This window comes from Bubalus bubalis, chromosome 1 (assembly GCF_019923935.1).
Source record: "Bubalus bubalis isolate 160015118507 breed Murrah chromosome 1, NDDB_SH_1, whole genome shotgun sequence".
Classification (NCBI taxonomy): domain Eukaryota; kingdom Metazoa; phylum Chordata; class Mammalia; order Artiodactyla; family Bovidae; genus Bubalus; species Bubalus bubalis.
Genome location: NC_059157.1, coordinates 3,619,125 through 3,634,783, shown reverse-complemented (window position 1 = coordinate 3,634,783; position 15,659 = coordinate 3,619,125). Strand labels below are relative to the sequence as shown.

The 15,659-nt window shown below is 45.4% G+C and overlaps 1 protein-coding gene across 2 annotated transcripts in view; it reads right to left on the bottom strand.

The window, feature by feature from the left end:
* Positions 1-435: 435 nt before the first annotated feature.
* NR1D2 (nuclear receptor subfamily 1 group D member 2) overlaps positions 436-15,659 on the bottom strand; it is a 28,727-nt gene continuing 13,503 nt past the window's right edge. For both annotated transcript variants that reach the window (XM_045161897.1, XM_045161903.1), the window contains exons 5-8: positions 14,619-15,247; positions 12,522-12,707; positions 10,156-10,366; positions 436-3,815 (exon numbers count right to left, since the gene is read on the bottom strand). In XM_045161897.1, the coding sequence (XP_045017832.1) occupies positions 3,619-3,815; positions 10,156-10,366; positions 12,522-12,707; positions 14,619-15,247 (1,223 nt within the window). In that variant the 3' untranslated portion in view covers positions 436-3,618. The remainder of the gene's footprint in view (positions 3,816-10,155; positions 10,367-12,521; positions 12,708-14,618; positions 15,248-15,659) is intronic.

The window sequence follows — 15,659 nt, the reverse complement described above, 5'->3', positions numbered from 1 at the left end:
CCGGTCTTGGAAACAACTGCGGGAAACGCTGGTTTAAGTGGCCCGCACGGCTGTACACCCTGTAAGGCGAGAGGAGGCGGTGGTCGTGTGGAGGCTTCCGACCCGGTTCATGGTCACCGCCGAGCCCTGTCTACACCAGGTCCTCCACCCTGCCTCTCCACATTCCCTAACCAGGAAGACCACCTCATCTCACAAAGCAAACCTCCATTCAGCTGGCATCATAGAAAACTAACAGTCTTTTCTGGAATCTCTAAACAAACTCTGAAGTCTCCTTTTTTAAAAAATCCTACATATTTATACCCCACCCCCACTCCACCCCATGCTGAATTGGAGATCTACATAAAAGAGACCCTGCTCTGCTCAAGGGAATGCAGTAAGGTAATTATAGATGGTCTTACAAAAAACTCAAGATAGGAAAATACCAAATACCACACCTGGTTAGAAACAATATTTATTATTCCCTCCCGCCATGTACAGATTACTTTTCAGAAACATGAACGTATTATCCATATCTTCATCAATAACAGTTTGTAGAAAATAAACTTAATTCATATCTTGTCAACAATATAGTTCTATCATTTTTTTGAAACAACAGCCATTTTATTTTTCCAAGTCAGTTCAAGAATAGCCTCAAGTTTTACATTTCAGATCAAACCAAGACAATCTTTGTTTCTAGGTAATTGCCTGACAGAGCCCCCCCCCACCCCCTAAAAAATTCTATACCCTAAGTGATAAACTCTTCTTGTACATTCAGCAAACTTTATATTGGAAAAGAAAAAGAATAATTGAGATAGGTACTTACTCTCGTGCACAGTAATAAATCTAGCTGAGCTTCTACTCCTTGCTTTGCAATGATGTTTACATAAAATAAATCGTATCTTATCAAGTTACAATGGTAATTTCTTGAAATGTGTTTATGGAAGCTATACACTTAATCCACTGAAATTTCCTTCTGATTTTTGAATCTGCAATTAAACCATCGCCATAAGGAAAAGCTTCATCCCAAGATGTTTCCCCTTTTCCTCAGCTATTTCTCTCTAAAGGCTTGAATCGTCTCTCAGATCATGTAAAGAGATACGTTAAAAGCACAAGAAAAAAATGTTTTAGCTTGCTGACATAATGCCCTTAAGTTTGCTGACATAATGCCCATGTCTTAACTTTAAAATGTAAAATCAGAGTTAAAGCATCACTTAATTCATACAGTACATTGTTAATCGACAGTGTCCCACCAACTCAGAAGTTCCCCAAACTGGCTGTCTTCTCCGCTTTTATCAATAGTAAGTTTATAACCAATGACTCAATCAAAGAATGTGCTTGTAGTAGGCTGCTGGTTTAACTTTAGAATTACAAGTTTCAATCGTGGGCTATTTTCAGATATAGAAACACTAAGAGTGGCATATGAACTATTAAATTTGTTTCCCATTACCTACAGGAAGAATTTGTTCAAATAAAATTTTACAAGACAAAATGCAAATCTCTATACCTATATATAGATGTATACATGTATATATTGAACCTAACTAAAGTTTTATAAGCAATACTAACATAGTTCTGGTTACACATTCCTAAAGACTTAGTAACTGCTTTAAAGATATATGTTATAAAGAGGCTTATGCAAAAGGCAAAAATTAAGAAACAACATGATCTTTGAGGTTCTCAGTATTACGTCAAAAAGCTGTTTCTATTTCCCATAGAAGAAAACTATGCATTTATCTTCGGAAAAAAATTATAAAAAGATAATGCTATCATGTAAAGAATTCACAAAAACTATACTGTATATCCCATAAAAGTCATACCTATTTAAGGTAAATCACAATTATGGTTTACATTGTACTACAGACATCACCATCACCTTTCCTCTTTAATAAAGAGAGGGTTTAATTCTTTTTTAACTTACTTAACTAGTGCCACAGAAATTCAAGTCCTAGTAGCAACAAGTTAAACAAGGTTACAAAATAAGGCATTCTGCTCACATGTCATTAAAAGTAACAGGCTGAGATAGTAAAGGGGACCTTTTCATTTTTGTAATTTTATATAATCTAAAAATTACACAGAAGGCAATCTTCAGCCAAAAAATCCAATTAGCTACTATCTTCCAGGGCAACAGAAAAACATACATAAGATCCTCAACTTTCTGGTGATTTTCTCCAACTGCCATAAAAAGGCCAATCTTACCTTCTAAGATTGTAATTGTAAGATGTAATAAAGCCCAAGAACAGAAATAAGGATGAAATGTCTTTGACTATTCCTAAGCCTGCAGGTCACACACTAAATGATTTTTCAAATTATAGGTGAAATCTAATTTGACAAAATCCCTGTAGTGTTATTTAGGGGAAAAAACACAAAACAAGTGGCTTCAGAACACACTTGCACACCTACATTCACACACACAGGCACACATCAACATGTGAAACTGTTTTCTTAAACATTGGTTCTCCAGAAAGAATCAAAATGTTTATCATCAAGCTGCAGCATGTGTATTAAAGGGCAGCAATGAAATCTTTTTAGCACAAGGTAAGAATCTGAATGAACTTTTAAATGACCAGTACCTGAATCAAAAATTTTACTAGAGATGAACTCTAAAATACTTATTTTTTGAAAATCTGGACTCAACTGCCTGTTGCACTTTCACATTAAGTGTTGCTTAAATAAACAAAAATAGAGCATAAATTCAGCCTCTACTCTCTAAACATTTAAAGCAATGGTTATGTTATCAACATGTAAAATGCACCTAATCTGGGTCTTTTGACACCTCTTGTTTTAAGTTTATTGTATGATAAAGTTCTTCACAGTTTAAAATATTGTGAAGAGATATATTTATGTATAACTATATTCACATGGATATTATGTACACCACTATGTATTTAATGTACCCATAATCTTTGAATATGTGTGTGCCAGAGGATACCCCACACCTATGCAGGAACCCTGAATAGCAGATTGGTGTGGACTGAAATGATTTCTCAGAAAAGAGTAAAAGTTAAAAAAAAAAAAAAGATAATTATTATGAATAATTATAACAAAAATTTTACCGTATTTACATAGTGCCTATCTCCCAAGAGGTAAAGATGCTTTACAGACGGTGGTTAGGCCGTGTGGGGCGGGCCTGGGGAAGGGTCAGCTCTCATTTCCACAAGCAGGGAGCCTCCCAGGCCCGAGCACGCCCACGACGACGCGGCACCCACACCGAGGTCTCCTGACTCGCGGGGCCTCAACCGGCAGAGCAGAGTCCCGTGCTGAAGTCAAGCTTCCGTCTGACAGAACTTCCACCGCAGAGGGTACCTTCAGGCCCTCAGATACTTGTGGTTACGCATTACATTTATGTCACAGGGAGATCAAAATGGTTTTTGGTTTTGGCAGATGAGCAAGTCTAACATTCAGTGTGAGTGTAATTCAGTGTAGCTTCTCCAGTTAAGTGCTGCACAGCGGCGGGTCTCTCGGGACGGCGCGCGGCCTCCAGCCAGGGCTGGGGAAATCCCGGGCCGGCTGCGGAACGGCCTGCGGGCTCGTCGGCCGCGAGGTCTCCACCTCCGCGGACGGCGCGCACAGAGAAATAAGCGTTTCAGCACAACATGTCCAGTTAGCCTGGGTCGGTTCGTGTCTAAGTCAGCGAAGGCCTTAGGGGTGAACTTTAAAGGCCAGGAGCTCCTCAGAGTGCATGTTGTTTAAAGAGCGAAGATCTGGCAATTTTAGGAGAAGTTTTGTAAAAATAGAGGCCTCGTTTGGGTGGTTTTTCATTATTAAGGTCCTGAGCGCGCGGATGAGCGTTTCCTGCAAAGCCTCCACGGAGTTGACGTTTTCTATCCCCGATCGATCTGCGGAGAGCGAGGAGCAGAGGGAGAGGAGAGGACAGTGTTACTAAGGATAACAGTCATAACTCGTACTTGTCAGTCTCATTAATGAGCTCAAACCAAAGTTTTATACATGGGAACAAAGGCAAAAGATACCTGACAGGGTTTTTTAAAGCCCAATGGCAAATGTTTGTAGCTATTAATCATATTATAAAGTATGTATCACATAGTACACCTGATAAATTAAAATTCTTTATACCGCTTAGGTATCTTTGCTCACAAAAATCTAGAGGTTCTGATTTTTTAAATACGATACCACCTAATTTCAACTGCTTCTAATGAGCAAAACGAGATGAGTTGTGTGGTTTGGAAGTGTATTTTCACCCCATATGGAACATTCCACATCTGCCTGTTACCACGGGCGGCAGGCACCCGGGACCCACGCGTGGACCCCTCTCCCCGTGAGTGGGCCAGACTCACGACTGAAAGCAGCATCACAGGAAAAACCACGGCTTCCACCTCAGACAGTCTCACTGCTCGCTCTGAGGAAAGCCAGATGCCATGTGAGATGCCCTAAGATGTGGCCCAAGTGCTCAGGAGCTGAGGGCTGTCTCCAGCAGCCAGCGACCAAGACATCCAGTGGGACAACTCGCAAAGAACCGAGTCCTGCCAACGACCACGTGAATAAGCCTGGAGGTCAATCTTGCCCGAGCGAAGCCTTCATATGGACGGCTGACAGCTTGAACACAACCTCCTCAGAAACCCTGAGCCGAGGCACCCATAGCCCAACCCTCAGAAGCTGAGAGAGAAAAAATGGACGCGTTTTTAAGCCCGGGAATCTCTGGGTAACTTGTTATGCAGTAGTAGTTATCTAACATAGCACGCAACTTTATTATCTGTTCAGTTCAGTTCAGTCGCTCAGTCGTGTCTGACTCTTTGCGACCCCATGGACTGCAGCACGCCAGGCCTCCCCGTCCATCACCAACTCCCTATTAATAGTTGTATTTTACTTTCATTTAGCATACTGTGTTTACTAAATTCATCATACAAAAATGTTAATAAGTTAGTGATTTAATATAAATCAGTAATAAAGGAAACTACCTTTAAAAGAACCAAACCATGGACTTTTTTCATCAGCAAGGGCTATTTCTTCCCTTTACAACAGGAGACAGTTGTACACAAGAAATATTCAATGGCTCCGAGAAGAGGGGGTTGTAAGGGAGGTTGTAAGGGAGGTTGTAAGGTTGGGGGTGTCAGGGAGGGAAATCAACTTTTCACACGAAACTGTAAGATGGACAAAAGATCTCCTCTCGACACCAGACTTTGGCCATACAATCACAAGATCATCTCTGGAAAACTACTTAAAGCTTTGTAACAATGCTTCCAAGACCCTCCCTTGCCTTTAATGTTCCAGCAATTGTTTTCTTTAACAGTCTTGCAATTCATTAATTCATTCACCAAACACTTGAATGAGTGTGGTTACCGGTATGTGTGTGCATAGTTGCTCAGTCGTGTCCAACTCTTGCGACCCACAGACGGGAGCCTGCCAGGCTCCTCTGTCCATGGGGATTTTCCAGGCAAGAATACTGGAGTGGCTGCCACTGCCTTCTGCAGGTCACCTGTGTGGTGCTACGGAATACACAGTGACCATGACAAGCTGCAAGTCCTCGTGTTTAGAGAGCTGATATTCTGACAGAAGAAAGGAGCTGCTTTACACTACGTCATCTGTAATTTACAACAACTGGGAAAAAATGAGAATGATCCCCCAAAACAAAACAGTCTAGATGGCAGTAGTACCAGTACCAAACAGTACGTGGAAAAGGACATTTGAGTTGGTTTTATACGTGGTTGATCCTCCAGTGATTATCTTGACTTTCAGTGGCCTATGCCTCTCTATTCAACTCCCTTCACTGTACCTAAGAATGTTAATCATAAAAAACCACAGTTTCATGATTTCGAGGCCAGAAGACCTAACTACAAACCCAGCTGATCATAAACAATCCTCTAGCAACTGCAACACTAGAGGCACAGACTGAAACGGAAACTCATCTTCCCAACGGCGCACCACGGGCTGTACTGCTGGTCGCGACGCGGCTTTCCGCGACCTTCACCATTTCACCAGAACTCCCTGACTGTCCGTCTATAGACGGATGTGAAATCCCCTCCACCAGCCCCCCATGGGGACAACTGACACCCGCACCCCGACGAGCCCAGCCTGACACCCGCAGGCCAGTCTGACCTCCACCTGGAAGGGATTCTGCCCTTCCACACAGCCTGAAAAAGAACTAACCTTCCGGGTGCAACTGCTCTTCTCCTCACGGTATCAAGATCCTCCCCATCACTCAGGCAAGTAAGTTTGAGACTTCTCTCTGAACAGCTAGAGCTGTTCAAGCAGCACAGGGGGAAGGCTTCTAAAGCTAGACTGGTAGTGGTGCAAATGCCTGATCAGCCCATTATTAAAAATGTGACCTCAAACAAATTATTTAAGCCCCCACCCCTGCCGTTCCTCAACCTCCTCGCCTGTGTAACTGAGGACAGCATGTCCTAGCTCACATGCAGGGTCTGTTGTGAAGACAAAATTACATAACGAGACCATTAACCAGCACATCATCTGACAACAACCAAAACAAAGCAAAAACCAGAAGGCAAGGGTAGATTCCAAGAAAAACAAAAGCTATTTTGAATATAAAGCAAACCGTAATGTTGCTTAATTCTAAGCGGTTAGCAGAAAATACAGAAAGACAATCCATCTCTTACCTGACACCTGAACGTTCTGTCAGGAAGCACAGGTTTGGGGGAGAGTGAGTCTAAGTTGCCTTGTTACCCTTTCAGCCCCACTGAGGGAACACTATGAGCACTATTCCCGTAATCGTAACACTTAAATACGGATGCTTTCCTGTTCAGTTTTTAGAATCAACTGATAAAGCACGGAAGACAGTCACATCTCTAGAACAGGATGTAAACGTTTTCATTCTTGACAACACAGAAGAAACGCTAGGACCAAAGAAGTCAGGCTGCAGAAAAAGTGGGATGAGCCTCCCTGGACGTGAGGATGCATGAGCCGAACTCCTGAGGGTCACGAACAAGCGAAGGAGCAGAGTGGGGGCATATCACAGTCATTAAATAACTAAAGTAACCGGGGGGAGAAAACAAACATAAAAACTGAGAGGGAAAAATGAGAGGGTGCTTTCATTTATCAGCTGAAAAGTCAAAGTCGCTCAGTCATATCTGACTCTTTGCAACCCAATGGACTATACAGAATATTGGAGCGGGTTGTCTTTCCCTTCTCCGGGGGATCTTCCCAACCCAGGAATCAAACCAGGGTCTCCTGCATTGCAGGCGGATTCTTTACCAGCTGAGCTATCATTGATCCGTTACATCTACTAAATAAAAAGGCATAAGGATAGTATTTCGAGTTGGATCAGCAATCATCAGAATAAGCCTGAAGAATAGGCTAGCAAGAGAATAAAGAGGCTTTCCATTTTATACCCTTCCACCATTACTGGATTTTATTTTCCTGCTTTAAAAATAACAATAGTCCTTTTTTAAGAGACAAAGATTTAAATTTGATATGAACATTATCATCAAGTATTACAATGTATCATTTTACGATGCAGGTATTTCTGTGTTGCTTGTATATCCTCATGTATAAACAACAAAAATAAGAAGGCCTATCTTCTTTTACAATTGGTCTTTCTCCTTCAGTACTATTATCCACAAGCAGGCAAAGGGACAAATGGGTTGGTGGGTAAAGGGCTAGAGAGAGATCCCTAACGTTAATGGTGCTCTTTTTTGGTGGTGATATTATCACCCCTTATTTTCATCTTACTATTGACACTGTCTAATTTCTCAAAGAATCTGTATTATTCTTATGATCAGAAGACAAAACAAGGCTTTCTCCAAGTTAAAATCTGAAACAACAGAGAAATCACATTCCTGGTGGAAACTACGAAGGAGCACGGTGCCTGGCAAGCAGACCATCTCCCCCCGACCTGCCTCGGGAGCGCCCCCGACCGGCCGCGTCCCCCCTGACCTGCCCTGGGAGCGGGGGGGGCCACTGTCTCCCCCTGACCTGCCCTGGGAGTGGGGGGCCACCGTCTCCCCCCTGACCTGCCCCAGGAGCGCCCCCCGCGCCCAGCCGTGTCCCCCCTGACCTGCCCCAGGAGCGGGGGCCACTGTCTCCCCCTGAATTGCCCCGGGAGCGCCCCGCCCTGGCCGCGTCCCCCCTGACCTGCCCCAGGAGCGGGGGGCCACCACCTCTCCCCTGACCTGCCCCGGGAGCGCCCCCCACCGGCCGCGTCCCCCCTGACCTGCCCCGGGAGCCAGGGGGCCACCGTCTACCCCTGACCTGCCCCGGGAGTGCAGCCCCTCCTCCCCGCCTCCTCTGCCACGGCCACCTCCTCATCCCTCAAGTCACCTGCACAGCCTGTGAAGCCGACCCTCCAGCTGACGGCGCGCCGCTCCGGCGCCCCGGGGTAAACACAGGACCCACGTCACAGTGGCTCAGCACTCACGCCCAGGGGCCCCCCACCGTGGAGTCACACAGCCACTCTGCTGGGGCTCACAGCGGTCACTCAGCCCGGGGCTCCCCGTCTCCCGCCTCCCGCCCCTCGGGCCGTCCTCACCTTCCACTGGGGAGACCTAACACTCTACCCGCACGGTCCCGCTCCACCACCATCCTGCCCACAAAGCCTTCTTCATTCCCAAGACGCCCATCTACCGCAGGCAGAGCCTCACCGGTTAGAACATAAAGCTTTCTGCGTTGGTTCTGTCTCTCCAAATGGAACCTACAGCCTGTGTCTTCAACCTCGTCTGTAACCCTGAGGGCCTCGCGCTCCAGGCCCATTCACTAGATAAAGAAGTTAACCAGTATGGAGCACCTGCAGTTTCACGATTATAGATTTACTAACCTGAAGCCAACTCAAACTATTACTAATTACTTATCAAGAGACTCTGCAAAACAGTGGCTTATGTGCAAGAGGCTTCCCAGGTGGCGCTAGTGGTAAAGAACCCACCTGCTGATGCAGGAGATGCAAGAGACAAAGGTTTGATCCCCAGGTCAGGAAGATCCCCTGGAGGAGGAAATGGCAACCCACTCCGGTATTCCTGCCTGGAGAATCCCATGGACACAGGAGTCCACAGGGTTGCAAGAGTCCGACACGACGAGCGATTGAACACACACATGAGCCAGAGGCATTGAAAAGCTACTGAGAAACCAGGCCTCCCTCCCTGACACGGTCCATCATATTATCCCGTAACTGCAGGTAGAGGGGGTCAGAAAAGGTGGCCCAACAATGCTCGCAGATGGCCTAACCACCGACGTGCTACGGGCCCTTCGAGATACACAAAGAACTCACCCTCTCCAGGGATTACTGGTGTGAAGAGTCACTGACTGACAGCTCAGCCAGTAACCAGGGGCCATACTCACATTTCACAGCCCTCCCTGTGCTCAGCACAAGGGCTTTTACACAGCACGAAGTCAATGGGGAACTTAAAGTCAGTCACATCAAAATACTGTCTAATTTTCCACGAATGGTTTAAAATAAAGTCGGGGATACCTAAAAATGGCTGGCACTTTTTCACACGTTCCCAAGGAAGTCACTGTCTCAGTCCTGAATTCTTACTGGGGGGTAATCCCTCTCTTACTGTCTGAGCTGAGATACATGGGTCAGAAACAACCGCAATGTAACACCAGGTGGCAGAGAAACTGGGAAACCCCGCCGGTGCCTCACGAGCATCAGGAAACGCTGGGACACAGCAGCCGCAGCACTCACTCAGGCAGAGGCTCGCGTCTGCCCTGAGGCTCCCACGCACAATCGCACAATCGCTTCCCTTCCTAGGAGGAGGAAACCGAGACCCAGAGAGAGACGGGTACTTACCGAGCCACACAGAGAACTCAGGAGCAAAGCTGAGTGACAGCCTACAACTCATAATTCTGATTTTTGTAACAAAAGAGTAATATCATACATCTTGATACTTACAACACTTTCAAGTAACCCACATGGTATTTTTAATTAAAACTTAGATTTGGATTACCACCACCTACCTGGTGATATACAATCTTGCAAAAAATAAATCCATGAGATATTAAGACTTGTAAAAAAAAATATGAACAAAAGCTAAAGATTAAGAGAGGTAGACATGAGGCCCAGATCTCAACATCCGTTTATCGCTATACAGCACTTTTGACTTTTACTGTCATGGCAAAAAAAATTCATCATGCAAACATAATAGACCCCTAGTTCAGCATCTTCCCTAAGGCCTTGGTCCCTCTACACGACCGGCAGAACCTAGGCAACTGCAGCCTTGTCCCCAGGCTGCTCACTGCATTCCAGGTGGCACGACTGTGAACCGGCTTCCTTACCTGCAGAGACCAGGACAACCGCTGTGAACAGACTCATCTCTTCATCACTCAGCTGGAGGGCGTTTAGCTTCTCACTGAATTCAAACATGGAGTTCAGCAGATCCCCGGCTCCCATTGAGTGTAAATCATCCACACTATACTTCTTTCCACTTAAAAAGGTGACAGTACGTTCCTTTGCATCAAACAATGACGCAAACCGTACCATTAAAACCTGGAAAAAGAAAAAGACTTAAATGTATATGGGGAAGTTCAATCATAATATGAGAAAATAACTCAGTATTCAAGTCAGTTAAGAGATAACCTACGTATTTTAAAAAGCTGTAGAAGAAAAACTGAGTTTATTTTTACCCAGAACCATTTGCTTAAGGCAAATTCTCCATCAAAGCAATACTCTAGAAAGAGCATAAAAAAAAAATTCTAGTCACCAGTGACAAAATAGTCAACGCCTATGGTGCTCTGACGCTATTAACAAAGATTCTGAAATGCAGATTCAAAATTAAAGCAGGCCAGAAAACCCCAAATTAAAGCAGGGGATAACGCTAAGAAGTCTGAAACTGGGCCTTGGGCAAGGGTATTAAAGAAAGTCTATTAAGCTATCAAGTACATCACACGGTCTGTAAGCCCGAAATAAAAAGAGCAGTATTTCAATGCAACAACACCTGGAAACATCCAAACACCAAATGCAGACATCAAAGATGAGCTCTAGTCTATTTCAAGAAATGGTAACCCAAAGAGACACAAACTGTTACAGCAGGTGTTCTAGATATCAAGTTATGATGGAAATCCAAGCCAAGAGTCACTGTGGACTCATTCCACCCTAGTCAATGCTAACGACTATGTCCTGTATTTCTCACGTGACCAGAAGAACGCTGAACTAACACCTGCCCTTTGCAGAGCTCCCAAGCAAAGACTTGCTTCACCCAAGGCAGCCCGAGAGAGAGGGAGCCTTCTAAGAAGACAGCCCGAGAGAGGGAGCCTTCTAAGAAGACAGCCCGAGAGAGGGAGCCTTCTAAGAAGGCAGTGCTAGCTCTGCAGCCAGCTGTCTCCAGACAGATCACAAGGGGAACAGAACACACGTCCTGGACTCTGAGATCTGTGTTCTAGTCCTGACTGTCATAAATATACTGGTAACCCAGGAAAGAAGTCTCTTACCTCTCTGGGCTATAGTTACATAACCTCGTAACTGGGTGAACTGAACTTGATTTCTGACATCCCCTTCTGACTTTAAATCTGGAGGTCCACTGATCAAGAGTCTGCCTTCCAATGCAGGGGACATGGGTTTGATGCCTGGTCAGGGAACTATGATCCGACATGTCCCGACTAGAGGAACCCACGAGCTTCGACAAAGGCCCAACACAGCCAAAGTCCCTTAAGTCTAATATTTTCCTTTAAACTGAAAATTCTAACCTATAGGTGTTTCTTTGGAATTATATCACAGCTATTTTATTTGTGAAAACATCTTCTTCTCTATTCTAGTCCAAGTGGCCCAGAGAACAGAGCCAAAGGCAAGGGGTTTTGTGAGGGGTGCATGTGTGAAAACAGGCGTGAGGAAGAAGGAAATGCGATGAAAGGAAAGTCAGTAGCAGAGGACGTGTCACCAAGCTGGACACCACCTGACATCAAGCACAACTGACATCTGGGCCATGTGGGGCCATCCAGGGACATGAAGCTCCCCCCACTTCTTCTGCTGATCAAAGGCTGGGGCTGCCCAACATCAGCTCCCACCCTCCTGTGGACTTCAGGACAATGCCCACGTGAGCTCCAGGCCAGTTCTGCGCCCTTGCCCACCTCAGCTGTGGCAGGGAAGCCCCAGGCCAACAGATGAGAGGCACCTAGCCAAGCACAGGGAGAGGCTCTGTCTGGGTCCTATTCAAGTTGGCAATAAGAGCTGCCCCAGGCCCAGGAGACAGCATCCCAGAAAGAGAAGCTGGAGTCAAAAGAGCAGCCAAGGATTCTGACGAGGCCAAAAGGATTGTGGTAGTACATATGAAACATCTGCTACATGGACCAAATATTTCACCATCTCTTAAGAGACAAAACCACGATCTGTTTGCCCTTTGGTCTGGTACTGAACCCAGGAAATGCTGGGCTAGGCTTTTGGTAGGAGTCTAACTCCGGAGAACCTGCCAGGTTCACACCTAGAGGCGGTTCCAGGACTTGGAGTTTCTGTGCTGTGAAGCCAGCACGTTTGCGTTTCAAGCCTTGAGTCACGCAGGGTTTACCTTGTCTCTCCCCAAGATCCTGGGATGGTCATGCTTTTGTTGGTAGTTTCAGCCTCTGGACTACAAACACTTGTTGAGAAAAGAATGAAAATAAAATACTACCCTGCCCTGTATCAACAACATTCAAGATAAATAAAAACCTACCTCAAAAGTCCCAGCCTTTAAAAGGTTGACCTGGTCATGCTGCGAGAGATCTCTGAACCCAGGAATGCGCTTTGCAAACTCCACCACTTCCTTCACTGCTGGGGTGAAGCTCATGGAAAATTCTTCCCAGATTTCATGCCCCGATTTATGAGGATCTACGTACGGAGACTTACTCATCGGACAAACCTAATATGCACAAAACAGAAGAAATCTTCGATTATGAGAGGTGGGAAAGAAACTTCCAAGGTAGCGTATCAGTCAGTGGAAACCCCAACAGGAAAATACTCTCCGACACCATAGAATCTACTGATATTAGCTAGCACTTTCTCTACTGCTGCTCCCCTTGTGACACAAAGGCTCAGAGCGGCCTAATTTAAACAGCAGTCAACTTTTCGTAAAAGAAGTAGCCTAAGCAAAAAGTTCATCTGTTACAAGCTGGTTCAAAACCCTGGTGCACAATCTATAGAAACATAAAGTAGCTGAGCGGCTGGGGCTGGGGCAGGGGCTGTTTGCCAACAGGCACAAGGGATGCTTTTGGGGGTGATGGGGACGATTTAACACTGGATTATGGCAATGGTGCATAACTAAAATTACTAAAAAGTACTGAGACTGGACACTTGCCTGTTGCACAGGTTTGAGAGTGTACTTTGTAACACTACTATCGTCTTACACTGGTTTTACGATTGCCAAGCAAAGTCACACATGTGCACTTGACTCTCAGGCCTGTTACTTAGTTATGGCTGACATATAATTACCATCTCTTAGATAAGGAAATGGGACTTTAAGAGGGTTGTGATCCATCCAAATACAGCTAGAAGTCAAGGCCTAGAGCCCAACCCCACACTTAGTATTTCAAAACTCACTGTTTCCTAAATAGGCAAAATTACATTGCTGTAATTTCAGAGAAGAAAAGATCTAAGATGCTTCATTTTTAAAAAAGAGGTCACTGACCACTTATTTCATATACAATGGTGTGACCACTGGCCTCCACTTGTTCAGTGAGGACCTAACGGCTGGACACACAGGTGCACTTTCTAAATGAGGATGGGGAGGCAAGAGGAAGAGGCCAGAGGAGGGACCGGCACGCCACGCAGACACGACACGCAGACATGCTAACAAAATCAGCCTTCACGTGCCGACTAAACCCAGGAGATCCAGAGATGGGACGGCTCCATAACCATGGAGAACATCACAAATGAGAACCTAAACCTTTACATATTTTCCCCTCCTTACGGCAGTCACTAAGCCTAAAGAAAATAAGGTTACCTTCCAGATCCATGGACTCAAAAACTTCAAGGGACCAAAACAAACAAACAAACATTTAACATTAGGATTGGGGTAACTGAGTCAACTATTTTGAAAATGAAAAAAGATCTGAATTACCCAGCTGTAGAAAACACCAAGCACTGTCAAAGGACCCGATGGTATAAACAGAGCCTTGGGACCGCTGCTGTGGATAAAAGTCTGGCTGAGCATAAACAGCGTGCTTTCACGCAGACTGCTGGATTTAATGAGACACTTAAATGACGTTAACACTGACTCATCCCACAGGATGAAGTCTAAGAAAATTCTTAGAAACCAGCGGATTATCTTAAACTATTCCCAAGTCTTCAAACCATGAAACACCCATGCTCTATATCCAAAGACCTTTTTATATCATGATGGTTAAAGAAGACACTTTCCATCCCAATCAAGGAATTGCTGACTGTGGCAAGCTAAAGGATCAGTCCCCTTGAGGAAATCCCAATGCTAGTAAGGCCAAAACTAACTTGAATGCCTACATTTTGAAAGGGTTTTCTAAGAATTAAAGGATCAATTCTTCATAACCCATATTTTACATAAAATCCTAATTCTGATCACAGTATCAATCAAATAACATGCATGTGTACCTAGCTCTGTGTGCAATCAGGTCATTCCACAAATGCTGTTTATTCAAAATATTTGATCTAAAATACCATGCAAAAGGGCTTCTAATAAATGTCCTAGCCCTCCTGACCCTCACCCCCGCCTCTGAAGTTGGAATGGCCTCCAAATAAAAAGCAAGCCTTCACAGTTTTCCTGGACACAAAGTGAGCAAAAAACATGATTTCACTATACCAGGTGCATCCTCGCTCCAGTGTTGCACAGGAAACCGTTCTTGTTCTCGTTCTGAGAAAACCCATCTATGGAAACTCGATCGCACACTCGTTGAGTATAAGCGCCGGAGAAGCTCACGCAGTGTCCGCCCGCGACACAGACGGCGTGCCCGCCGGGGTAGTGCCCGCCACTGCGGCCCTTGTAGTGTCCGCTGAGGTGCTGCACGCTGTCGGCACAGGCGAAGCGGCCGTGCGGCCCGCCCACACAGTGCTCGTGGTTCACGCTGTACTGCTCCAGGCTCTTAGGGAGCCGCTCTCGCGGCAGCGCCGCCGCCGTCTCCGCTGAGCTTTCGCGCGGCTCCTGATTATACATGAAGGTGTCCTTGTGAGCTCTGGTTACCATGCCGATCACTTCCTCCTTCGCAAAATCGGAGGAGGAGGGAGAAGAGCTTTTGCTGCTGTCTGACTCCAGCTGGGGTTTGGGTCGCGGTTGTTCCTGGGCTGGCAAGGCGATCTGCTCGTGGTGGTCTGCTAAAGGGTCACTGTGCAAACGACCACTGAGCTGGCTGTCCATCATGGTCCTCATCGCGCTCTGCATCTCGATCAGCATCCGCTGTTTCTCACGCTTAGGAATACGCCCAAACCGAACAGCTATTGCAGAAAAAGATATTCAACATCTACATGTTAAAGAAGACCCGTTTATTCCAAAGAGTAACACAGAATTGGCTCTGACAGCTACAGCTTCTGATCACACAAGAATGCCCACTTGAGTCTGGCCAAAAATCACTCTAAACTTGCCGGTTACGTTTTTGAGGTACCACAGGAAGTGGGAGTGAGGAGAGAAATTTTTCACTTTTATCTCAAAATAAAGCTTAAGAGAAGACTTCTTGGGTATTTTATAAGCAAAGTCTAAGAAAGAAATCTGCAATTAACTAATGAAAATCAGTTTGAAACAAACCAGCATAACTGCACAGCACCTTACTAACAAGGCTGAAGGCTGTGTCCTCGGGGAGGCGCCCGGCTGCCCACACCCGTCAGTGCTGGACGCAGAGGCACAATCACT